The sequence below is a fragment of the Anolis carolinensis genome, chromosome 2 (genome assembly GCF_035594765.1).
Source record: "Anolis carolinensis isolate JA03-04 chromosome 2, rAnoCar3.1.pri, whole genome shotgun sequence".
Lineage (NCBI taxonomy): Eukaryota > Metazoa > Chordata > Lepidosauria > Squamata > Dactyloidae > Anolis > Anolis carolinensis.
Genome location: NC_085842.1, coordinates 163,892,655 through 163,919,275, shown reverse-complemented (window position 1 = coordinate 163,919,275; position 26,621 = coordinate 163,892,655). Strand labels below are relative to the sequence as shown.

At 40.5% G+C, this 26,621-nt stretch overlaps 1 protein-coding gene across 6 annotated transcripts in view; it reads right to left on the bottom strand.

The window, feature by feature from the left end:
• Positions 1–799: 799 nt before the first annotated feature.
• The window catches only part of ankfn1 (ankyrin repeat and fibronectin type III domain containing 1), a 282,113-nt gene continuing 256,291 nt past the window's right edge, over positions 800–26,621 (bottom strand). For all 6 annotated transcript variants that reach the window (XM_062970996.1, XM_062970998.1, XM_062970997.1 and 3 more), the window contains 2 exons: positions 24,315–24,534; positions 800–12,647 (listed from right to left, as the gene is read on the bottom strand). In XM_062970996.1, the coding sequence (XP_062827066.1) occupies positions 11,851–12,647; positions 24,315–24,534 (1,017 nt within the window). In that variant the 3' untranslated portion in view covers positions 800–11,850. The remainder of the gene's footprint in view (positions 12,648–24,314; positions 24,535–26,621) is intronic.

The following is a 26,621-nucleotide window of genomic DNA, read 5'->3' as shown; positions in this document are numbered from 1 at the left end:
CCTCTGGACGCTTTCCAGCTTGTCAACATCTCCCTTCAACTGTGGTGCCCAGAATTGGACACAGTATTCCAGGTGTGGTCTGACCAAGGCAGAGTAGAGAGGGAGCATGACTTCCCTGGATCTAGTTGCTATACCCCTATTTATGCAGGCCAGAATCCCGTTGGCTTTCTTAGCAGCCGCATCACATTGCTGGCTCATGTTTAACTTGTTGTCCACAAGGACTCCAAGATCTTTTTCACATGTACTGCTGTCTAGCCAGGTGTCCCCCATTCTGTATCTTTCCATTTTTTCTGCCGAAGTGAAGTATCTTGCATTTGTCCCAGTTAAACTTCATTTTGTTAGTTAATTTTGTTCATTGTGTTCATTTTGCTTAGTTTTGAAGTTCAAATGGGATCTGGTGTCTTATATTCAACCCCAGTCCCAATTATATTTGAAATAAAATTTTGGCATTATTTTCCCACATGGCCATTGCCCTGTACAAGGTCATGATTTCTGCATAATTTTAAATAATCATTCTCTCTTTCTGTATGTAAGTTGTAGATCCCAAAAACAACTTTTCCAGGTATGAGTCCGGAGGTGGGGGGTGGGGGGCAGGACTGTGCATTTCATTCTGGGTGAGCCTCTGTGGGAAGGGCTTTCCTATCCGTGTGGAGCAATAGGGAGGGACTCCGTAATGGCTGGATAATCACAGGTTAAATTGTCAATAATTAATTGCTCATCTTTTGTCAATCCCAACTGGGTTTGAATCCTTGGGAAGAAGAAAAACATGTTAATAAAGGAATTTAATTCTCTCCACAACTTTTTTATTTAAAAAATATTTTTTTATTTGAAGACAGAATCAAAATGAAAGCAACATTTTACCTAGGAAAAGACAAACACATTTAGAGAAAGAGAATCGAAAAGCATGACGGCTGCTGCTGTCAGAAGAGCAAGTCAGAAACATGCTATTAAAAGCAGATCCATTTCACAATTATTGTTGCGGCAGCTTTTGTTGTTTTCTCCAGTTGTTTTTAAAGCATTTTGGTGTACAATACACAGAGGCAATTAGAAAACAGCACAGTCCTTCCTTCACAACAAGACATGACAATTCAGAGAAAAGTGTTGTGGAAGTTGCAACTGCTCACTCCAGTTATGCATTGTGCAAAGAAGAAAGCAGAAGATCTGGTGAACAGAAACAGCTAACTGATCAACCCTTCCAATGCACTTTATTTTGTGCAGAAATGTACCAGAGCCATTAAAGACACATGCACACAAGCTAGATTTTTTTATTTCAGTGGCATGCCTTTTGTGGCAGGTGGGGCACCTTTTATGCCACTTTAAAGGGTTTCATTACTCATTTTTGCTTAGATTGGTACATGCAACAAAATTGTCATCTTTGGAAATTAAACACACAAGGAAGGACACAGGATGTTGGAATTCTTTTGGCTTTTGCCCAAGACTCCTTGGCTGCTTTTTGTGCTTTTTCCATTGCATCAAAGCAGCCAAATGTGTTTTAGAAATGCGCCTTGTGGCAATATATAGCCTACAGTACACACACTTGTTTGCCTGGGAGACCTATGGTGTTGTAAGGTGGTTTCAGCATGGACATTTGTTACCATATATACTGACAGACAAACCTCGTATTCTGAATGGCACTTTGGGACAATTTAATTTATTATCATCCCTAAAAAGGAATTTTTCACGATCTGGATTAGAATGTGCATTTTCAGTCTTGTTTTGTTCACCCTCCCAGTCTACAGTCATTATGTTGCCATCTCTGGCTATGTTAGATGGGAGATTCTGGGATTTGTATCCTCAAAAAGTAATTTTTCTAATTTATGAGTACAATATATGAAAGCAGTCCTAGATCAAGAAATGTACTTTCATACTAATTTAAGATGCATATACCTAGCTGTTTCAGTGGGGATTGGATAGCAATGGAAAGATATGCCAAGGCATAAAAAACACATGGCCAGGAGGCTCTACAAAAGCCGCCAAAAGTAATATTCTTCATGCTTTATGTATCTTCTTGCTTAGGACTGAAGGATAACCTTAGGACTTTTTTAGGACTGTGGCTTGTAGAATTCAAAAGACAAGCCTCTGTATCTTCACATAAAAGCTATAGTGGAGAAATCCAAACAGTTGAGTTCATTGCTTCCTAGCACACACCTGGATAACTGGCTGAAGCCACACAAGCTATCTCTCATTAGTCAAGTCCCACCCCAATTCTAAGTACTAGACTGATTTGCAAAGAAGCTCAACCAACAATCTTGTGAACATGTTTTGGGGTGGTGATTTTCCTATTCTGTACCAGTATATATGGTAACATGCTGCTCAATTCTAAAAGCATGGTGCCAAAGCAAAACCTATGATCATGAGGCCAGCTTGGAAACAGAAAAGTGGTAATGGATGTGACGGATTTGGAAACATAAGAATGTGAAATAACAGGAATTACAAACATGAGGGGATCAGAGAATCAAATCAATACTTTATGTTTATTTAAATATTAGAGGGAACAATAAACTGAAAATGGAATTTACACCAGCAATTCCCGTCTCTGATTTCCCAAAGGGGTCTCTATCCTATATCTCAATAAAGACAAACTAATATTCACGTTTAAAACAAAAATCGCAATCTGTATGGCTATGAATGCATTTCACTATAATAGATTTCATATTCTTTCAGCTGATCAATTTTTCTTTAAAATAGTATCACCTATATTCGAAGTTATCAAAAATACATATCATTGAAAATTTGAGTCAAATCTCTTCTCAAAACACATAGGTGAAGAGGCATCTCTGATACAGCAGTATTTTTAAACAATATTTTTAGAGATGCATACATGAAAATATTGTTTGGGATGCAAAATCCCCAGATAATACTTAACAGTAGTCATTGTTCATCTGTGTATATACAGAGTTTTTAAGCACACAAAATTGTGCATTTAATGTACCAAAGTTGAAATTTTAAACATACACTCAGTTGCATGGATAGCAACAATTTACAATAAAAAACAAGAACACTCAATAAACAGCCAAAACACTATATACAAATCAAGGCTGGAGAGCAATACACAGCTTCAGCCCAGGACACTTTGCATCCAATAATAGATGCATTGCACAGTCAAAATGTTTTGTCCCAACATCCTCTGAAACATTTCAAAGAATTGTGGGTGCATTTCTTGCATCCTTGACAGTTTCTCCCCTTCTCTCTGTGCCTACAAGTCATCTTTTGACTTGTGGAAATGCTGTGAATTTCATAGGGTTTTCTTGGGCAAGGAATACTCAGAGGTGGTTTGCCGTTCCTTCCTCTGGAATATAGCCTATGACATCTAATAGTCATTGGAAGTCTCCCAGAAAAGTACTAACCAGAGTTAATCAACCTTGCTTGTTTCCAAAATCAGACATTATATCTTTTGGGTATTTAGGGGAATGTCCCTGCAAAACTTGGACAGTTGGAAGATATATTAGTCTCATTGCTGCATTCTAGGAAAGCTGGCCCAAGACGTTTTTGCTGCCTGAGAAGATCCCCTCCATCCCACACAGATAAATTGAGTAATCTCAGACAAATCTTATACTGTAGATAGATTTCCCTCTCCCCCAATACCTGTGGACAAGCAACTAGTTTAGAGGATCAGGACAAGTACATTCTCTTCCAATAAAGGGGAACAAGTCGTCGATTGCTGCTGCCACCTTCCTACCAACATTATCAACTGAGGCAGTTGCTTAATGCCAGAGGCAGGCAATTATTAGGCATCCCCCCATTCTCAGTCTAATACTCTCCAACTAAACTTGGGGTAGAGGGAAAGAAAGTGAAAACACTTTCCCTACTGCTCAGTTCAGCCCAGGAAACGTACGTAGTAGTGGAATAAATTGTGCCATTGATGGCTGCTGACATGTCTGCATTCCTTCCATAGGCTGAACAAGACAGTCCTGCTGTCTGGCTCCTGGACCACTCAGGAGACATTGATCAACTGGGATGGAATGGAAGACTGGATCTCAGAAGGCTGAAGCATTGCCTCTCACCCCATTCAGTCGGGAACTTGCAGGTGCTCCGTTTTCCTAAAAGGGCCACTTCTTATTTTGGAAAAAAAAAGTGCATTGATGTTTCTTCTAAAACATTTAGGGATACAAATCTTTGTTCTCTAATGGGTACATGAGGATTTTGTACACTTCCAAATATTTTTCATATTTTGGTAACTTTATTTCCAAACATTTTTCCTCTGTTGGATCAAGACCCTTACAAACTCATTAGACAGGGGTGAATTCAGCAGCATGCTCCGGTTCACCTTACCTTTAATCACGAAGCCCTCTGGCTCCCATTCCACAATGCACAGCTATTTCCTGCAGGGCTCTGTGGTTACAGGGAAGGTGAACTGGCACATGCCATCATGGTGGCAATATGGGAGAAATGCGGGTGGTCTATTCTTCCCATTGGATGGGGACTCGGGTGAGTTGGATGATGTGGTGAGTGGGGTGACGGGTTCCCCACGCCCTCTAATTGGCACCGCCGGAATCACCACAATCCATGGTGATTCCAGCAGCACATTTGATGAGGTTGTGGGAGAACATGGTTCAAACCCAGTCTTATCCATGGAAACCTACTGGATGACCCTGGGCATGCCACACTCCCTCAGCCTCAGAGGAAAGCAATGGCAAACCTTTAGTGAGTAATTCTGGCTGAGAAAAACTTATGATGAGGTCACCTTAAGTCAGAAAGGACTTCAAAGCTCACAACAACAAGAGCAATACAAGGCAAACCCACCGAGAATTGGGAAAATTTACTAATATTCTTTTCATACCCAATTCTCTCTTGCCCTCAAGCCCCAACAATCCAAACAATATCAGTGGGGACACTATATAGATCCCTGGGAACCTACATGGCAAGGATGTGGAAATGACAGGATAAGAAAAAGCCCGTCAAAAAGTGCAACTCACAAAGACCTTCAAATATTACCATTGGCATCCATGGAGTATCTCCACTTATATCTGACTTGGCAATTTCATCCAAGCACAGAGAATGATAATGAGAAAAGGATCAATATCCTATAATGCACCTTGGCTCATATTCTTAATACACATCTTACTCCTGTTTTTCTAGCCTTAATAAAATACATCAGCACACTGTTTACACCACAAGACAAAAGGCTGAGGCAGAGCAGCATAGGTTACAATACAACCCCTTTATCCATGGAATTGATGTCCACGGCTTCTCTCACCCATGTTACAAAAAAAACACCCGCTCCCTGGAGTGTTTGTGGGCCTTTCTAGATCCTCCAGTGTGATTCTATTGTATGTTTCCAGCCAAGGTCAAATATATTAGCTGCTATTATCCACGGTCTCAGTATCAACAGCGGGTCTCCATGGACATGGGGATCATACTGTATTATCATTCTAGAGCAGTGATTCTCAACCTGTGAGTCCCAAGTGTTTTGGCCTACAACCCCCAGAAATCACCGCCAGTTTATCAGCGGTTAGGATTTCTGGGAGTTGAAGGCCAAAACACCTGGGGTCCCACTAGTTGAGAACCACTATCCTAGAATATGTTAGATTTATTTCAAAGCTGATTAGTTATTTCCCTGCCCTTTAAAAAAAACCCATTTGGCAGCACGAGTGTTCCATCTCTGCCTAGAATGTCTTTGCTCCTCAATATGGTTCTTGGAGCCCTGCAGAGTATCCAATCTTTGTTTTTGCTTCTGCTGAAAATGGAAAGGCTGAATCTATATGCCAGTAAAAGAGTTGCTCACTCCACCAACTCAGGGGAGGTGGACCTTTGTCACATAACAGCATCATACGAGAAGGCCTCCATTTTCTTGCCTTGTAGAATAAGAGTGCAATGATTGAAAACAAGAAGAAAACAAATCTTGCTAGATTTTGCCACTATAAACCACGACATGCAAACACACAAGGAGCCTGTTCTAAAAATATATTTTGCTGATGGCAAAGTTCAACACCTTGGAGAAACTCTGAATTCAGAATGCTAGAAGAAGTTTCCAAGCAGTGCAGCATCTTTTTTCAAATACACTACGTCCTTGTTACTAAGGCGGTGAATATATATATATATATTACATAACAGTCATAAGCCATGTGTTTAAAAAGAGTTGACCAGCAACTAAGTGCATTTCTGTGTCTCTGTGTGTAACACAGAAATAGAAAGATGCACCATTTCTTTCCAAAACATTTCATGTTAAAAACCCTAAGCATAAACTTTCTGGATAAAAAATTCCATTGCCTATATACACGGAGCCCCCCCCTTCTTCCCTCCCCATCACTTTGAGTCTTTCATTGGCTCCATTTAAAATATTTACACTTCAGCAATGAAATAGTAATTTACAGCTTTCTGTGTGGGGTGCCTGTGCTGCTTATATATGTATGTGTACAAAATTAGCCTACCATTATTGTATGTGTAGTCAGAAAGTGGGTAGCATGTGGGTGCTTTTGTCTAGAACACTGCTTCTTCAACTGTGGGTCCTAAACCCAAAGGGAGTCCCTTTAACTCAATGCTGGGGTCCCCCAAAAACTGCAACAGTAAAAGAATGTCACCTAGTGGCTGTTTTAGACATTTACACAAGTCTGTTGTGGAGTGTTGCTTCGAATAAATTTGGTGCACTTGGTGTAGTGTTGTTTACAGTGGACTCAGTCTGCAGGTAATGCTTCAGCTGTACCTCATAAAAAGGAAAATCAGACTATTTAGCAAACCTTGCAAATGCTGTTTGGTTATTAGTAAACATTTGGTTTTACTGCCTACCGTATATACTCGAGTATAAGCCGACCTGAATATAAGCCGAGGTACCTAATTTTATCACAAAACTGGGAAAACCTATTGACTCAATTATAAGACGAGGGTGGGAAATGCAGCAGCTACTGGCAAATTTCAAAAATAAAAATAAATATAGATACTAATAAAATTACATTATTTGAGGCATCAATAGGTTAAATGTTTTTGAATGTTTACATAAAATTGTAATTTATAATAATAATAATAATAATAATAATAATAATAATAATAATACTTTAATAATATAAGACTGTCTAAGTCTGATTACCTATATACTTGACTATAAGCCGACCCGAACATAAGCCAGCCAGGATCCTCACTCGAGCATAAGCCGAGGGGAGCTTTTTCAGCCCTTAAAAAGGGCTGAAAAACTAGGTTTATACTTGAGTATATACAGTATTTTATATACCTGTATACATAAAAATTTCTCAGGCCAAAGAGGTCACAAGTAGAAATATTTAAGAAGCCATTTGGGCAGGATTTCAGTGAGTGGAGTATCAACAATGAAAAATGGGGATAAGTAAAATGCTTCCAAGTCAGGCTTCAAGTCTTACTAGAACTGAAGTTCAGGCATGCAACAACGAATTGAAGCCCATTCACGTCACACAATTTTTCATATCAGGCGTGATTTGAGAAACTGCAAGTCACTTCTAGTATAAGAGAATCGGAAGTCTGCAAGGACATTGCCCAGGGGACATCCGAATGTTTGATGTTTTGATTGTAGCACTGATTCTGCTTTAACCGTATTGGTTTTACCCTGTGGAATTTTGGATGTGCATTCAGAGTTCTTAAACAAAAGGGATCCAGTGCCTCTGACCAAACTACAATCACCACCCTAGTGTTCCAGCGGATGGAACCATGGAAGTTAAAGACTGGGTTGCTAGAGACAGATTGTGGCCCTGTTGCAGTTATGTCAAAATGTATATCATCAAACTACCTCAGTCCCTTTCAATTAAGTATAGTTAATATAACTTAAATTCTCAGCCAATGCAATAAGCACATGTAGATTCTCAAACCCAGTCAGACCTACTCTCAACAGGAGAGACTTGTAGCACTTTTTAAAATGCAAGATGCCAAAGGACCATTGTCCTTAGAGTTGAAATATTACCTCCAAATTTATATTTTGTAGAAATGTATAGCTTTATTAATTTTGACTAACATTTCTAATTTGAAATTTGAACTTGTCTTTGTGACCATGAAATGATTCTCCTCCCAATTAAATTACCATGCACAGTGCAACCTTGGACATCTGTGTGTATGTAGGATTGCAATCTCAGACATGATGGCATCTCCTGATTGCTCTAGTTGCATTAAGTATGAAATTCCAGCTAAACTACTATTAGATATGTTTACTGTTTGTTAGCTGTCAAATACTGCCATATCTCAACTGTGTAATACAAAAGATTGGCTCCAAGCTAAAAGCCTATTTGACACTGGTGTTGATGGAGTCTAAAGCTACAGGAGCATCCGTATGTTCTGAGAGGGTGATGGCTACAACTTGGTTGAAGGGGTGGGAGAACTTTCCAAGCAAATCCCCAAGCCAAGCTGTGACTATTTGGGTGGCTTCCTGGGCACCATTCAACTTCTATTGTACAGATTATGAATATAAATTGTGAAAGGCAGTACTGGATATTTTCTTATGCTTGTATAATATCCAATTCAACCAGCAAAAGTCCATGGCTGCTTCTAGGTTGTGGAACTCCCTTCCATAGGAAGTCTGGATCATCCCCTTGCTACTATCTTCATGCTGGAAGACTCTTTTATTTTGATTTCTAATATGTGGCAAAATGAACTTGTAATGTGGGGTGGCTGTTTCTATTTTATTAAGTTTTGTGAGTGATTTTAAAAACTGCTTTCAACCTGCATTTTTTACTAATGTTTTTAAATATACTACGACCCCTGTATTCATGGGACAACTACCTGCGTTTGACCAAAAATGCCCTCTCTAGGAATTGTTTAGGTTCTCCAAATGATGCTATGGTATGCATCTGCCAGAAGTGATTTATTTCATTAGAGTAAGTTCTCGTCTAAATCCAGACAAGAATACTGAAGTCAAGTATCGTGAGATGTCAAATAGAGATACAATATATTTAAATATATTGAATATGCCATAAATATATGAATATGTGTGCAATATCAATATTTTCAGAGGCTTTTCTTCCTTAGATGCATTGCACTAGAAAAATTCCTCTTCGTAATCTGGGCTGAGCCCAGAATTTCAACATGAATACTATAGGACATCAAATTTTTGCTGAGGATTGACAAAGTTCAGATAGCAACCTTTTGCATTACATATGTGACAACAAACAAAAGTAGATGTTAGTAGTTCTGATGTCAGCAGTTTTGAACCAGCACAGATGAATGGGTCTGCATGATGGGATATTATTAATAGCACAAGGACCACTGAAATGAAATTCTGTAGACCACAGACAAGGGTTATCTATTTGACCATTGAGAATTTTTCATATAGATCATAACCTTTATCTTGGATGCATTTCAATTAGTGTTCCCCAACCTTGTAGCGTCTGGCTATTTTTGGATTACAACTGGATTACATTCCTGATCTTTGGCCATGTTGTGTCGGGCTGATGGGATCTATAACTAAAAAGGTGCTGAAGACACCAAGCCGAAGGAGGCTAATTTTAACAACCACCCAATCCGTATTGATGCAGTCATCAGATTTCACTATGAAATGCATGCATTCAGTAAAATAGTTGAGTGCATGGCTGATTGATGCTTGTTTTTAAATATATTTACAATGAAGACAAACAATGTAAAATTAAGAAATTTGTGGACTAGGAAAATATAGCCTGCGTACATGTGAGAGGAAAATATAACTCCTATAGGAGAAATATTTGTGATTATTTCTGAGAAAGTGATATAGTGTAACTCCCTTATCCACAGACTCGATACCCGTAATTTCACCTTCCCATGGTCCAAATAATATCACTTCCAGAACTGTTAGTGGTCCTCTCTAATTCTATTCTCTTGCCCCAGTTTTGGATATATACAGGTGGTGTTTTATAATGTATCCCCCATGGATACAGGAGTCATACTGTATTAAAGAAGCCTTGTTGCTCACTCTCAAAAAGTACTGTCTCAAGAGGTGACTAATGCATTTGATATTCTCAGAATGACATGAAAATGTTGCCTTTTGTTGGATTATTATAGCATTAGCTAAGAAGAGATGCCAGAACTAATATGATGTATGTGTGTGCATTTGTGGTCAAAGGAATCAACTTTTGTTTTGTCTTTCTTGGGAAATGTTAGTCTGCAATACTACTGCTATTATTTTCAGGCAGAGTTACTATATTTTCAACTTAGTTAATTGAGATTAATTTCACCCTTCAGTTGACTTCATAGATTGCTTCATTATCCAAACTCTAAGTAATAATGAATTAAAGATCGGATTTCTAGACTCTACAGCAAAAAATGCACATACTTGAACAATTTTACTTTATCCACAGGGATTTTCTACAGGGTTACATGGAAGCTGTGACCTTACATGAACATGGGTATGAATTTTGTGGAATTGTGTCAACAAAAGGCAATTCACATTAAATTATTCCAAAAGGTCAGGTTACATTTCAAAACCTGGAACCATAGTTTCCCCCAAGAAATTAAAACTAAACTATAGAGTTAGGCTCAGTTATTTAGAAGAGTGCCTTAAAAACATGCTGTGAAAAACTCCAAACCTTAGTTTTCACCGTTATGCCCAGACTGTACTAGCAAAATTGTGCCTCCAGTCTAGGGACAGTTAATGGATTCCTTGTCAGTGGGATAGTAAATCCACTCTCTCAACTATTAAAGCCATTTTGGAGATAAGGTTCAGCACTATGAATAGATTCTTTAAGTTTCAGAGTGAAATCCAAAGCCAATTCATTAATCTGGTGACGTGGAAGTCTCTAGCTTCCAGTACTGTGATCTTTTTTTTTTTTTTTAATGAGAATACATGGTCAAATCTCATTGCCCAGTAATAACAAAGGGTGAGATGAGGACTTGCTTGAAACAGGATTGCCAACTCATGACCCAGAGTTTGTATTTTAGCTACAAATTCATGTCTTCTTGATGTCACTTAGCTATGTTGGCATCCCTCTATCCCACAAGGGGATCTAGTGAACTGCTGAGTAATGTGGTAAAGAAAAACTTCCATAGGAAAGCAAGCAATCAGTTTAACTCTGTAGGAGAGAGGTGTCCTCAGACAATATTTATCCCTTTAAAGTTCTGTAGCTTGAGAAAGCCAAAGTCAAACACATCCTTCCAGAGTGCAGATAAATCAAATTTAGACTAGAACAAAAACTAAAGCGTTTCTTTGTCTAGCATTTCTTTCCCAGGTCCCCACTGCTATACCTTTCAATGTCTTTTTGGGAAGGTACCTTTATGAGTATTTTTTTTTTTACCACAGGTGTACTAGAGAGAGAAGTTGCCTTTTAGTGCAAAGTCAGGTACTCTTTACAGGCCTAACTGGCTGCAGCGCTAGTGCCATTTTATTTTTTAGACTGATCGCTTTCTTTCTAGTATCAATAATCTTGTCATTTCAACAGAACTTATTTCATGTCATGTCATGGCATCACTGAGGACAAACAAAGGAAATCAATTCAGTATGAGAATCATTGTCATGTGTGAATTATCCAATGTCATGTGTGAATTATCCTTGTTGGTCTTTTGTGATGCCTTGTAGTCTGATTGGAATGATTATATGAACCTTTTTTTAAAAAATGGGGTTAATGTAGCAGCTGATCGAGGCTGTGAACACAAATAAATGAGGATGAAACAACTGCAATTTTGTGGTGGTGGGTATTTTAGGAAACATTTCAATTGCTTTGAAAGACCTGTGGAAAACATTCCCTGGAGAATGTTCCTCGCTGCTCTGGTAAAACCAAATATAAATTCCTAATGTCCAGGAGTTCAGCTTTAGAAAGGATTGTGCAAACAAGCATATTTGCAACCCACTTTGCATGTGTCATCTTAGAAAACCATGGTGACGATCTTTGAGAACATGAGTTGGAACCTTTGGACGTAGAGGCTCTTTTGAAGAAATGACTTGTAATCACATTTAGATTGTGGAGGTACTCCCCAGTGCAATACTTGTCCCTAGAGATCGCTGCTGAATACTTCAGTGATACTAGAGTTGGATCGATCTTCTGAGAACTTTCTCTGGCCTGTGGGGCTGTGCAAATTCTCATCTCCTACTGGCTGGGTGCTCAGGGCCCAGGCTTTCCCATCTTCACTGGGGAGCATACTCTTGAAAGGCTCAACATATATCCTGTGGATGCTCGGCCTAAGTTCCTCATATTTGTCCTTCCCTTCTTCTGGGAGGCTTGAAGCATGAGATAAAAAAGTGGTGCGTGGACAATCAATAGAGATGCTTATCTGCTCACCAAAGGTAGGCTCTTGGGAGAACTCTGTGGCTCGGGTGAGATGTGGTGTATACAGGCCCTCGGAGAGGGACATGGATTGGGTCTCACTGTGGACACGCAGCCAACGGTGCTGTCTGCTGAAGTAACTGTAGTGCTGATGTTTCCCATGCTTTTTCTTACCTAAGAAACTCAATGGTTGCCTCAGGCCTGGATTCTTTTCTGTACTTTTCGGTGACAGACCTCCTATCGACAGGCTCTGCATGAATTCTGTAGATTGGTCAACATCTGCCTCTACGGTGCTGACTCCTTTTGGGTTTTGTTTTGGAGTCAGGCACGCTTTGATGTCATGGACTTGAAGGACGTCTGGTGCGCTGCCACTCAGACAGCTCACTGCCTGATGGGAGATATCCTGGGAGGACAAATAAACCAAATCCAGCTCTCTAGGACTCAATGCATCACTGGAATCATAGTCACTGTCAGTTGGAAGGAAAACTTCAGAGCAACCTTCTTCATCTGAATAAGGCTGAGAATCTGCAAGCAGAAGGATTACAAGAGAGAGAAAAGATTACCACTTTCAGGTTACATACCTATGGTATGTGCCCCACTATCTTCTAGACAGGGAATACTATTGTAACCTCCCCTCCCCCAATCTATATATATAAAAGGGTAATGAAATTTCGGCCTAGGACAAAACAACAAAACTACACATCCCAGAAACACTAAACTTGGCAGCACAACCCCTCATCCATGCCTCTATGTTCATACAACAAAAATAAAATAAAAATAAAGTCCTAATTAGAGGGAGAGGAATAATTGTTTTTATCCCATTGCTGCCAGTTAGAAGGCTAGGCTCCGCCCACTTGGTCTCCTAGCAACCCACTCAGCCCAGGGGACAGGCAGAGTTATGCCTCACTTAGGCCTCTTCCACACTGCCTATAAAATACAGATTATCAGATTTGAACTGGATTATATGGCAGTGTAGACTCAAGACTCTTCCACGCAGCTATATAACCCATTTACAATCTTATATTATCTGCTTTGAACTGGATTATCTTGACTCCACACTGCCATATAATCCACTTCAGTGTGCAGTCGGACACAACTGGACTTAATGTCAGGAGAAAACCTTTACCCTTTACCTTAACTATCACCAATTCCTCAATACTTTATTTCCCATACCCCCAGATTTCGCCACAGCAACGCGTGGCCGGGCACAGCTAGTGATAAATATAGGCCTAGCTCAATTAACAAAGCCTCTAACAATGAAACTTCTTTAAATCAAAGTTTTAAAAACACTTTCTCTGTCTAACATGAAAGGTCTTTTCTTTTTAGCAGAATCAACATTTGTAGGTGGTGAAGGAAAGCTGGAGAAACTCAGACCTTTGGTGATGGGGTTGCAGCAATGTGTCTACAGTAAACAATTTAATAAAAACGTAAATTGGGAAATAATAGGATTCTGCTTCAACCTATCCCACTTTAACTATGTGTAGCAGGTGCCTATGATAGGTTAATTAACAGTAGCTGCCTTCCAAATCTCTTACTGTGCACCTGTGAACAGTAACACAGAGGAAAAAGGAAAGCAGTTTACCAGCTCCCTCAGAATGTTAAAAAAACCCCCCAGAGACCTACAATATATCCAAAAAAGGGAAATCATTACAAAAGGTAAGCGCTGGTGGAAGAAAAACACGTCCCTGAATGTATTTTAGAAAATGCATTCAAGTGGTCTCTGGAAGCTTGATTGACAAAGGCTTACCTGAATTGAACACATTTCATATGTACATATTGTTAGTTTTGGATAAAATCTTTTTTAAAAAAATTACGGGACTGTTCTTTTTTTTGTGAAGTAGGTACCTATCCCTATTCACTCCAAGTCATTTCTCTTTGTGGCACCAAGTTTTTTTTGTTTGTTAAGGAAGCCATGCCCAGGAACACATGCACTTCATTAGGGACCTTATCACATTGATAAGGGTGTGCGGGGTGATTTGCCAGCCTCTGTGGCAAATCTGTGGGGCAGTGGGGCAATCCCATTAGCCCACCTCATCCACAGCGACACTTCCCCATCAGACGTGGGGAAGCATCTCTGCGTGGCTTTCCCCCACGCTGGCCCGGTTGTTCCCATGGAAGCCTCTAGTGTTCCGAGGGAAGCGTCCTACGATGCTCTCTGTACACTTCTTCCATGGAGCGATGCCCAAAGTTGCCATACATTGTGTGATGGCATCCAGTGGGCTTTGAGGAGGAAGCATCCTGGCAGCCCACTTCTCCTCATGTGATGAGGTCATACATGAGATATACCTGTAGATCCAATGAATCAATGATATTGACAATTCTTGTGCGTCCTCACTAGAATACAACTGATTCAAAGAGTCTACTCTGGTTAGGATCAACAAACAAGATTCAGGCCAAGATCTCACCTACTGCTGAAGGTATGTGAGGGAAACCAGAAGCTAAAATAAGTCTTAGCTCCTTCACAGAATCACAGACACAAGGGGCCACCAAGTCCAACCCCGTTCTGCTATGCAGGAATACACAAATGAAGCACTCCCAACAGATGACTACCCACCTTCTGTTTAAAAGCCTCCAGAGAAGGAGACTCTCACACTCACAGGCAGCATATTTCGCAGTCAAACAGCTTTCACTCTCAGGACATACATCCGAATATTTTCTCTTTTTCTGCAGTAGTTTGAGTCCATTTCTTAATCTCAGAAAGCAAGCTTGCTTCCTCTTCAATATGACCTCCTTTCAAATATATAAACATGGCAATCTAGTCACCCTTTAACCTTCTCTTTTCCGGACTACACAACTCTGCTGCAGGGTTGAAGGAGTCTTTGGGAAAGTACTGTTTCTCCCTCCTCTAATAGCACTTCATCCAAAGCTGAAGGACATATTGATTCTCCTTGAACAAAATGAAACTATTTGCAAGCATTAGGTCAGTTCATGTTGGGATAGTATGCTGAACTAGATAGGCCCTTGGTTTGATCTAGCAAGAATCTCCTTAAGGAATTATACCTTTGCATATGTAAATGGCCTCAGGAGTCTGACACATTTCTCAGTTTAGAACTTATAGACTTAGAACTTACTAATGGCATTGAATGTTTGCCTTGTATGTTGTGACTGCGCCTTCGGGGACTGTGGATGGTAGTGGTGGGATCAGGAGAGGAAGGAAAAACCCTCGCGAGGAGGGCTCATTGGAGGATTTGCACAGAAAGAGAATTAGGGACCTCAATGGGGAGTCTTCTATGGAAGATTCAGATGGGGAGTCTGTGGAAGAAATGGATGCTGGGGAACTGGTGGTGGCTGAGGAAGTGGGCACTGACTGGGCACGGGCACCGGAGATGCCTGGGGAATTGGGGCCCATGAATACTGCTGAACCTTGGGTATCTTCAGAAGCAGATCCCACTTGGTCTGCTTGGAGGGAGGATGGATCCTCAGGTGTGCATGGTGTTGGGCGTGGGCAGGATGATTGGAATTCTGATGAAGAATTAGGCACGCCCGATCCACGAGCATTAGCTGTGTGGAGTTCTGATTCAGATTAAGGATTTGGGACACCTGCTCTTTGAGTGTTGGTGTTTGGACACCCAGGGAGAATTGGGATAAATTGGGAATGTTTGGTCACTTCACTTTGCGTGTGCCAAGGTATTGCTGGGCGCCACTGGGACTCCTGTACGTGTTAAAGAAGACTGGACTGGGACTTTGCTTCAGATGTAAGTTTATTTGGGTTGCTCTGCAACGGAGGGCTGGAACTGTGTGGGTTTTCCTGGACTGCACTGTCATTACTATTTTTAGCTGCTGTTGCCTCCGTTGTTTTGGCTCTTTGTGCCATTTCATGGACCTTGAATTGATGACTACAACCTCTGGACCTTGGACTGGAATTCGACCCTGTTTCTGCCTTCACTCTCTGATTGGTCTACCCACGGCTCTTGACTTCTGGCTTGCCTCCTGACCCTGCTGCTGTCTCCTGTCCTGACCCTGGATCAACCTGATGACGTCTCTTCGCTTTGTCCCTTGAGCTCCTGGCATTACCTGCACTCTCAAAGCGGTTTGCTGCTGTTCCTGCTATTTCGACTCCGGACCGGTTTGATGACATCTTCTTGCACTGTCCCTTTAAATCCCCAAAGCCTGTTGCTTGCCGCAGTAAAGGCTTGGAACCATACCTTCCCTTTTGCACCGGCTCCAAGTTTGTTTACAAGCTCCTTTGCCCAGTTTTGGTTTCTGTTTAGAGCTTGTGACTCTTGGGAGTTTTTTTGGGAGTTTCCAAGTCTTTGTTTTGTTTTGGCTGCTTTTCCAAGCCAACTTAGTTTGTTTAGAGCTGAATTGAAGCACCTTTTGTTTAATCTGGATTATTTGCTTGGATAATCCGGTTTGTTTGCTAAAGAATACTTTATGATATATTTTTGTTTGGACTTCTTTAAAACACTGAAAGTTAAGTGTTTAAAGCCATCTTTTGTGTTTGTGTCTATTTTTTGGGCTATCTCTTGAATAAACTCTGTTTTGCTCTCAAATTGGCGTCTGACTCTTGACATTGTATGTGTACAATGTGATCCACCCTGAGTCCCCTTCGGGGTGAGAAGGACGGAATATAAATAATGTAAATAAATAAATAAATAAATAAAGGGACATCCATGAATTTTGATATCCATGGGGATCCTAGATCAAAGGACCTATTGTACTTATAAATAAGCATTTCAGTACATTCTTTGTAAGAATTAATAAAACATTCTGATTTTTCCATATATAGAATAAAAAGGTGTTGTTTCTTAAACGGAATATCTGAGAAGATTCATCCAGCCAGATGCAGGGCTTTTGATGTTTAACTCTTCAAGTTTTATATTTTTGCTGTATTAGGGTTTCTATCTCTTTCTTTTTTACCCAGGATACTCCTTAGCGTAGGGCCCATTCAGATAGCACTTTAAACACTGGAGCACTGTGTTTCAAAAAGGGGGGTGGCTAGACAATGTCAGCACTATATGCGCTGACAAAGGAGGGCAACCATGGGATTAAAAAGGTCCCCTTTTACCCCACTTCTGTCCAAAAGATGTGCATCTTCATATGTCCGTATGACCCTGTATTCCAAAAAACACGTGTTTTTCTTCCCTCTTCCCTGTGGAGACTGCTATAGCTGATGCCCCTTTTAAAAAGCCCAAATCAGCTGACTGGGCTGTCAAATGAACACACAGCTGATTTAAAGGAAGCATGAATGGAGAGCCATTAGAACTCTCTGAAACTTTTTATTTTACACTGCATAATATTAAATAGAGCTTTAATAACTAGGGAAGGGTGAAATCCAGTGAAAGGTTTTTTAAAAATTCACTCTATAATGTTCCGAATACGAATATACTTGTATTTATTATATGTGCACGTGTACATATACGGATCAGTGCATAACCGTATTTTTCTTTTGGATTTCCACTGTCTGTCCTCCTTTTTATCCAAAGACACAGAAGGCAGGCCAATGAGGACAGCAATGGAAGAAAGCCCAGGAGCAGCAGGTCTGTGTGGGGACGTGCTCTGGGGTCCCAGGTTTTTTTGTCCCTTGTTCTGGCGCTGTGTGGACGTGCCCTCAGATTCTGTATTGTCAGAATTAACTATGATGGCAGAGCACGGTCATAGTTATATTCAACAATCTCACCCACCAGGATCTATCTTTTCACCTAAATGGCATCTCAGTTGAAGTGTTTCTGAGCTGCTGCAGATTGGGATGTTGAAAAATATCTGCAGCACTCTCCTGGCCACATAGTGCATTAAGAATGAGCAGCTAGAGGGATCCCTTGGGGTCCCTCTACAACTGCTTGTTTCCATTTTCCCCTTTGCCCCAGAATTAGAAGAGTGGTGCCAATGTCATGCATCATTACCCCAACCTGCAGCACTTCAAAGCCCCTCCACTGGGGTGCTGCCAAGGTATGTTTTTGGGGTGACATTCATTCATTAACAAATGTACATGTGAATCCCCATTAGTTACGAGATTATAAGCCTACCTTAAAGTCATTTAACTACAGAAAAGGGTTCTAGCCTTTATTTTGATATCTGTAAGTGTCAGCTACCCTGGACATAGCTGCAACTATTCTTCCACCTGTGGAAAGGTGGGAGCATTTAGTTCCAGTTTGTTTTGTAGGCTCTACCAGAATTTGCAAACTTTGTATCTAGGGTGGAACTACCCAGGCCTTGTGACGTTGAAATGTCCAAAGAGAAATGCATTTTTCTGCCATTTCACAACTCAGCTCAGAGATGTTGATTCCTGGTCAGATCAAGTCTGGAAATACCTTTCCTTGTGCTCCATATATTATTGCCAAGGCCTTGCTTTGGGTAATCTGCAACTTTTTAGGTAAATGGGTTATGAGGATTATGTGGATAAAAGGATTATTAGAACTGGCTCTTATTTTCTGGGATTTATTTTGTTTACTCATAGAGAAGAGAGCGGCTGCCACAGAGCGACTCTCTAGGTTTTCTTAGTTGCAAATAAAGGTAACATTCCAGATTGTAAGCAAACAGTGAATCTATTTATGCACCTTACTCCAAATTCACTTCAGGCCCCTAATTGCCAGTAGTAGATGTTTCGATGCCACTTTCTAAAAAATGGACTTCTAAAAAAGAGAACCAGTATGCAATAGTGTTTTTTGGCACAATATCTTAAATGTTGTTTTCAATGTATGATTTTTGCTTTGTTGAGATGCTGGATAACAGGCAGAGCAAAAATCTGGCAACTCGGTGTGTCCATGAAAGGTACAAACCGCTGGGACCAGAGCCCAAAAGGAACTGAATAGGTAAAAGAGTCCAAATCTTACTGTTTATACCCTGTTTCCCCTAAAATAAGACATCCTCAGAAAATAAGACCTAGTAGAGGTTTTGCTGAATTGCTAAATATAAGGCCTCCCCCGGAAGTAAGACCTAGCACCGTTTGTGTTTGGAAGCATGCCCAGCGCCTGACAAACAGAACACCAGAGCATTCAGGTTTGGTAAATGTACATACCATAGATTGTTGTACATGGAAATAATGGTAGTAACAAGAAATTCTTGATAGGATTCACAGTTTGTCTGGTTATGCTGGTTTGTGATGACAACAACTGTACAGGATATAATAAATGTTCATTTTTTTGTTCATCAATAAATGTGATTCTTCTTCATGGAAAAGTAAGACATCCCCTGAAAATAAGACCTACAGCATCTTTGGGAGCAAAAATTAATATAAGACACTGTCTTATTTTCGGGGAAACACGGTAGCTGTTTGTTTACTCTAGCTGTTTGTCCCAGCTAGAAGGAGCCCACTGGAACAATCGGAAGTTAGTAAGTCAGTACTTTTGTAAGCCCTATTGTGACTGACAATTGGATTTAGGACACAAAAATCAAACCCAGTAATAGTTCCCAGGCAGATATGGTCACACTGAGTGATGATCAGACAAAGACAAAATTTGACGTGAGAGCTTATGTAGAGCTACCAGGTCTGGGGAGGGAGAAACAAACAGACTGCCAGAACAGAGAGAATAATTTCGGGGCCTGTGAAAGCACATTTAGAGACATAATTCAATAAGTTCACATTGGTTCCCCAAGCAAGTTGTTAAAAATGTCCAGGTTTGCCTAACTGCTTGTTGTGGGGACAGAAAATGAAAACTTTCATTTGCATCCTCTCTCACTGACTGGAGCATTTTTTGGCTCATTTTCACATGCCTTCTCCAGTAAACAGCAATAGCAAACCAAAAGCTTTCCTGGTTGGTCCTGGCTATGTCAATGTGATGTGTGCTACCAAAGAGGAGACAAGATGTTTGAGCTCTGCCTGGTCAGATCAAGTCTGGAAATACCATTCCTTGTGCTCCATATCAGGGAAGGAAATGCAAGTAGGAAAGAAGAAAGGAGGGTGAGAGAAGAATGAGAGACTGAGAGAGATAAAGAGTGGGGTCGGGTCAGGGCTGTAGTGTGTGTGGGGGAGTCAGGGGTTCAATCCCCGCCCCCAAATTTTCAGGTTTTTTTAAAAAACCTGGTTTACTCATGAATTTTAACTGATGAATCAAATCCCCATGAGTATCCACTGAAGTTTATCTGCCTTGAGTGTCCACTGAGGTTTATCGATGGAGCCTGATTTCTAAATTATTTTGCATTATGGAACTACTCTTCATGATTCACTAAAAAAAAAAGGTTCACCCACCCCCTCCCCCCCGGCTATGGTAGGTGGGTTGGTTTCATAGCACCCAACCTTGATTCCTCCCTTCTACTGCAGCAAAGTCTGCACCCACACACATTTCTCCAATGATGACTCATAGCCCATTGAAAGTTTTTGGTTCACATTTTGACAAAAAAAAAAAAACATAGAACTGGCTCTGAATTATTTTGAATGACACTACGGAGCACATCGTAGTCCAGAGAAGCATTGAATCTGCAGCTCTAAATGGTTCACCAGAAGGGGCAGCACAGACCAAGTTGGAAAGATATTGCTTCTAGCCTTGCCGTTTTCTTTTTTCTTTTTTTGTTCTGATAATATCTCATCTCTTATTAATCATTTTATGCTATAGGAATTCTTCCCCTACCCAGTTTCTGTACTCAGTTAAGAAACCAAGCCTTGTAGTTTACTAAATTGAATGGATCCCCTGCTTCCCTCTCTTTGATTTGGTTGTGTTATTGTTATGTACCTTCAAGGTATTTTCAAATTTGTGGCACCCCTAAGAAAAACCTATGCGTATCTCAGGGTTTTCTTGACAAGAGAAAGCTTGCCATTGTCTTGATCTGAGGCTGTGTGGGGTCACTCAGTGCATTCCCATGGCTCAGCAGAGATTTGAACAGTGGTCTTCCAAAGTCTTAGCCCAACATTAAACCACTGCACTATGCTTGCTTTTTTCTTCTTTTTAATATATCAGATTCATTTATTTAAACTTCTTAGTACAGTCACAATGTACAAGCAGTTCCCAAGTTACAGACAAGATAGGTTCTGTAGGTTTGTTCTTAAGTTGAATTTGTATGTATGTCAGAATAGGTACATTTTTAAAAATAACTCCAGCTACCTATCTATCTGTCTATCTAGGATCCCCACAAAAAAACAGAAATTTAAAAAGCCACTTTTTATCTAAGAGACCACTCTAGGATTCTCTAGGTCCTCCAGTGCAAATCTGTAAGACTGAAAACGTGTCTTTGTGAAAAACCCATGGAGAACTTGTGCAATGGACATATATAGAATGATGTGAAATCACTTTTGGAACGGCTCAATTAACACTTTTGGATTACTGGTATGTGATTAATTGTGACTGTATTGTTTTAAATGTTTTGTTTTAATGTATTTTACATTTTTCTTTTAATGTCTATTTAAACTGTACACTGTTTTTAAGACATCAAATACTGTAGTTGCCTATGTGCCTTGAGTCCCCTTCAGGGTTGAGAAAGGTGGAATAGAAATGACATAAATAAATAAATAATAAATAAAATGTTAATCAAGGTGGCCAATTGCAATGTTCACACTTGCCTCAGGCAGACAAGAGTTCTTTCTCCCACCCTGGACATTCCACAGATATACAAACCCCACTTGCCTAGCTTCCAACACCTCACAACCTCTGAGGATGCCTGCCAGAGATGTGGGCAAAACGTCAGGAGAGAATGCTTCTGGAACATGACCATACAGCCTGGAAAACTCACAGCAACCCAGTGATCCCTACCATGAAAGCCTTCGACAACACATTGATTTCAGCTCACTTTCTGTTCCTGTGATAATTGGATTTTGAAAAAAAAGGCTTCTTGTGGAAACAAGGATTGGTAATAAAGCTTCATTGGAGACACATTTTTCCCCATAATAACTCTTTCAGGAGTGAATTTCCCTTTTGAGGGGAAGATTTCTTTCACTTCCTTTTGTCTCAGCCCTGTTCTTCACTGTGAGTCATTTGTAAGTCGGATGTTTGTAACTCCGCGACTGCTTGTTTAGCAAAATGAACATGAACACAAATCCATCACTTGTTTTCCTCACTATAGCTGTTCCTACTAAATTTCCTGGGTGCAGCTGAAGAGTATCATGGAAACAAAATCCTTCTATACCTTTGCACTGCCATCTGTCTAATTACAAGAAAAAGCTAGAGGGGAGAAGAAAAGATAAGAAAGATGTCCATAACAGGAAAGAAAATGGACTCCTCTTTCCCTGAAATGTTTTTGATTTCTCTACGGAACAATGAATTCTGAGTTGCAAGAAACTAAAAGACGAAGGTATAATGATAGCTGCAGGCTGGACAATGTAGACAGACAACACAGAGCTGGAAGTAAATGCAAATTGTTGACAGGGAGATTAATTAGCCATCTCAATGTACTATCCAGAGCTACAGCAAATTATCCGTTGGATATGAAACACATTAAAAACAAAATGAAATTAAACAAGATTACCCACAGATTTTCAAAACAACAGGATGAAATTACTACAAGGGATTCTTTGAGACACATGACTCCTACAGCTATTTCATCCTTAACAGATTTTCTGTGATAAGAAAAAAGGAGACCAAAATTATATCGTTAGGCTAAATTATAAAACTCATTCAATTTCTCGTTTTCGTGTCAGGAGCAACTTGAGAAACTGCAAGTCGCTTCTGGTATGAGAGAATTGGCCATCTGCAAGGACATTGCCCAAGGGATGGCTGGATGTTTTGATGCTCATCTGCGTTCTCCCCAGGTTGGATTCAAACCGGCAACCTTCAGGTCAGCAACCCAACCTTCAAGTCATCAGTCCTGCCGGCACAAGGGTTTAACTTACTGTGCCACTGTGGGTTCATTCAATGAATGCTGTTTACCCAAGTTTTGATTCAGTATTCAATAACTGATTTAATGGATTTACTTTAGTTTAGAACAACTCAATAGGATTCAGGCCGAATGAAGCAGTAGGGAAATAAAGTACACTATAAATGGAAGATGTCATCATCTGGAAGTCAGTAAAATTCCATGAATGAAGCAGAATGAAATTACAATAAAAGTCTTGTCTAGAAGCACCTTAGGCCTTTACTATCAAAGCCAAAACACCCTATCTACAATTTTGGGTATAGCTTTTGGTCCTTTTGTATTCTTTTGTGCTCCAATGACAATTCCAAGTAGTATAGCTATCTTTCTCACCGGGCTTTCAGCTATTTGGCAACATCTGGGAGCAGGAGAACAAACCTTATATTTAATTATGTGTATTACATTTATCATGCATTACATTGGTCTAAATGTAATACAAAGCCATGTTGTTCATTACCTTGGTCCTGGACATCAGCACATGCACTCACCAGTGGCAGCATTTTATAGGGTCAGACTACACAGTGTGTTTTTGTTTTGCTCCAGCAGTCCCCAAGTTACAAACAAGATAGGTTCTGCAGGTTTGCTCTTAAGTTACATTTGTATGCAATTCAGAACAGGAACATTTTAAAGTATAACTCCAGTCCTCTCTCTATATCTTTGGATAGCACAGGGAAGGGTTAACACCCATGTGGTGTTTGTTTTGCTGTCTGTGCCCCAGTTCAGAAGATTTCAGCTCACTTTCTGTCCCTGTGATAATTTTGGCTTGCTATGGAATCAAGGATTGGTGAGAAAGCTTCCCTTGGGACACCTTTTCCCCAGGATAACTTTCAGGAGTGAATTTCTCTTATGAGAGGAAGATTTCTCTCACTTCCTGCTATCTCACCCCATTTGTAACCTGGTGACTGCCTGTATGTCGTTGATGACCCCTGGTGCTAAAAGGTAAAGGTAAAGGTTTCCCCTGACGTTAAGTCCAGTCATGTCTGACTATGGGGGTTGGTGCTCATCTCCATTTCTAAGCCGAAGAGCCGGCATTGTCTGTAGACACCTCCAAGGTCACGTGGCCGGCATGACTGCATGGAGCGCCGTTACCTTCCCGCCGGAGTGGTACCTATTGATCTACTCACATTGGCATGTTTTCGAACTGCTAGGTTGGCAGGAGCTGGAGCTAACAGTGGCTGCTCACTCCGCTCCCAGGGTTTGAACCTGGGACCTTTCGGTCTCCAGCTCAGTGCTTTAACGCACTTCGCCACCGGGGCTCCTTATTATTACCCCTGGTGCTAATAAAGACATTTTCTGCCTCTTGGGCAATAGTCACAGGATGTGGACTGAGTGGAGAGTCTTGCCACAGAGACACTCACTTTTTGCATATCTCTATGGCCTGTGAGGGTGAATATTTTCTGAATCTGAAGCAACCGACGGCTCATATCTTATTATCTAGAATGGAGAAGTTAGAAAGATTTTGCTTGTACTTACCACTCATTGCTTTTCTCCTGTGGGTTTCTGTTTCAGGAGAAGGTGGTGGTGACGGAAGACAGTCAAGATGGGAGGATGTTGAGCTTATCTTCTTTTGTATGGGTTCTTCTGACAGATCCACCAGTTTAGTGATTGGCAAGCCACCCGATGGCTGTCTGTACCGTGCATACTGTAGTGCTTCATTGATCCATCTCATTTCACGCCAAATCTCATCAATTTGCTGAGGGAGGAAAATAGTGGAATGCAGAGAGCATTCCAACACACAAATATTACTTGATTTTGTTGCCTACACTTAATTGGACAGTTAACACAAGATAAGGTTCATTGGGATTAGCAGTTTCTGCAGCCTAGAGAGCCATGAAAGAAACCTGACACTAACATTAGGTGTCATGCCTATTATGCACTTTGGTCAATGGCGTCATTAGGATTGGGGTCATCAATGCAGTAATTTGTGGTGCCACCCCCATGGACCCCCTCCCATACAATATAATAGCACAGTATTCTAGCTAAAATACCACAAAGTTTACCAAGTGATGTCAGGTCAGCCCCCTCCCTCCCGGCTTTCAGAAAGAGAGTTAAAACCTGACTTTGGGAGCAAGCCTCCAAGAAGTAGTTGTGCAATAAGTTACTCAAAATCGTGCATTTGACTGGATCGGCTTTAGACCTTGCTTTTGAATGTTGTGTCTTAAGACTGGATTGTATTTGAATGTGTTTTATGCATGCTTATTATAATTTTAATGTAGCTTTTTATGTTTTATATTGTTGGCACTACGTAGTGCCGTTTGTAAAATGCCTTGAGTCCCCCCCCCCCCCCCCAGAGGTTGAGAAATGCGGGATATAAATAAATAAATAAAGTTTAACAAAATCAGTAGCTAAAAAAGCCCACCAACACTCAAAAAAGTGGTGACAGTTCTGACTGGAATACATGCACATTAAAAGTAAATCAAGAAGAGATGTAGATGATTGTTTTGCCCTCACCCGCTCTAATTTGCACCCTGTGCACCCCCCTAATGACACCACTGGCTTTAGCTTTTATGTCAGCTGCGCCCTTTCCTAGAGCTGGATCATCTAAAGATGGTAGAGAATGCGCTGGTCACGTCTGCTCAAGTCTGGACTGATGCAATGTTCTGTACATCTGGCTACCTCTGTATCAAGTTCAGAAACTCCAATTAATTCAAAACATAGCAACCAAATTGCTCACTGGCACATCTAGGCATGATCATGTTACACTTATATTAAAACCAACCCACTGGTTGCCAATTAGTTTCTGGGCAAAGTATTGGTCATTACCTTTAAACCCCTACATGGTTTGGGTCCAGGTTGCTTATGGGATCACTGCCTCTCATACCATCTACCCTATATACTCAGGTCCTCTAGGGACATTTACTTAAATCCAGTGGTTCTCAGCCTTCCTAATGCTTTGACTCCTTAATACAGTTCCTCATGTTGTGACCCCCAACCATAAAATTATTTTTGTTGCTACTTCATCATAACTTGAGTTCAAATTATTGTTTTATATACTAGTGTTTATTTCATGTGTTGTTTTAGGCACCTTGTGCCATATTTAAGCCGCCCCAAGTCCCTTTGGGGAGATGGAGGTGGGGAACAAAAATAAATTTATTATTATTATTATTATTATTATTATTATTATTATTATTATTACTGTAATTTTGCTTCTGTTATGAATCATTATGTAAATATCTTATATGCAGCATGTATTTTCATTCACTGGACCAAACTTGGCACAAATACCTGATACGCCCACATTTGAAAACTGATGGGGTTGGGGGGATTGATTTCCTCATTTGGGAGTTGTAGCTGCTGGGGTTTATAGTTCACCTACAATCAAAGAGCATTCTGAATTTCACTAACAATGGAGCTGAACCAATCTTAGTACACAGAATTCCTATGACCAACAGAAAATACTGGAAGGGTTTGGTGGGTATTGACCTTGAGTTTTGGAGTTGTAGTTCACCTACATCCAGAGAGCACTGTGGATGCAAACAATAATGGAGCTGGACCAAACTTGGCATAAATATCAATATGCCAAATTGGGAAAATAGACCTTGACATTTGGGAGTTGTAGTTGATGGGATTTATAGTTCACCTACACTCAAAGAGGCCCTTGAACCCCACCAATGATAGAACTGGACCAAATTTCACACACAGACCCCCCATGATAAACAGAAAATACTGGAGGGATTTGGGAGGAACTGAAAGTGATTTAGGAGAGATGTAGTTCACCCATCTCTGGAGAGCATTGTGAACCCAAACGACTATGGATCTGGACCAAATTTGGCACAAATA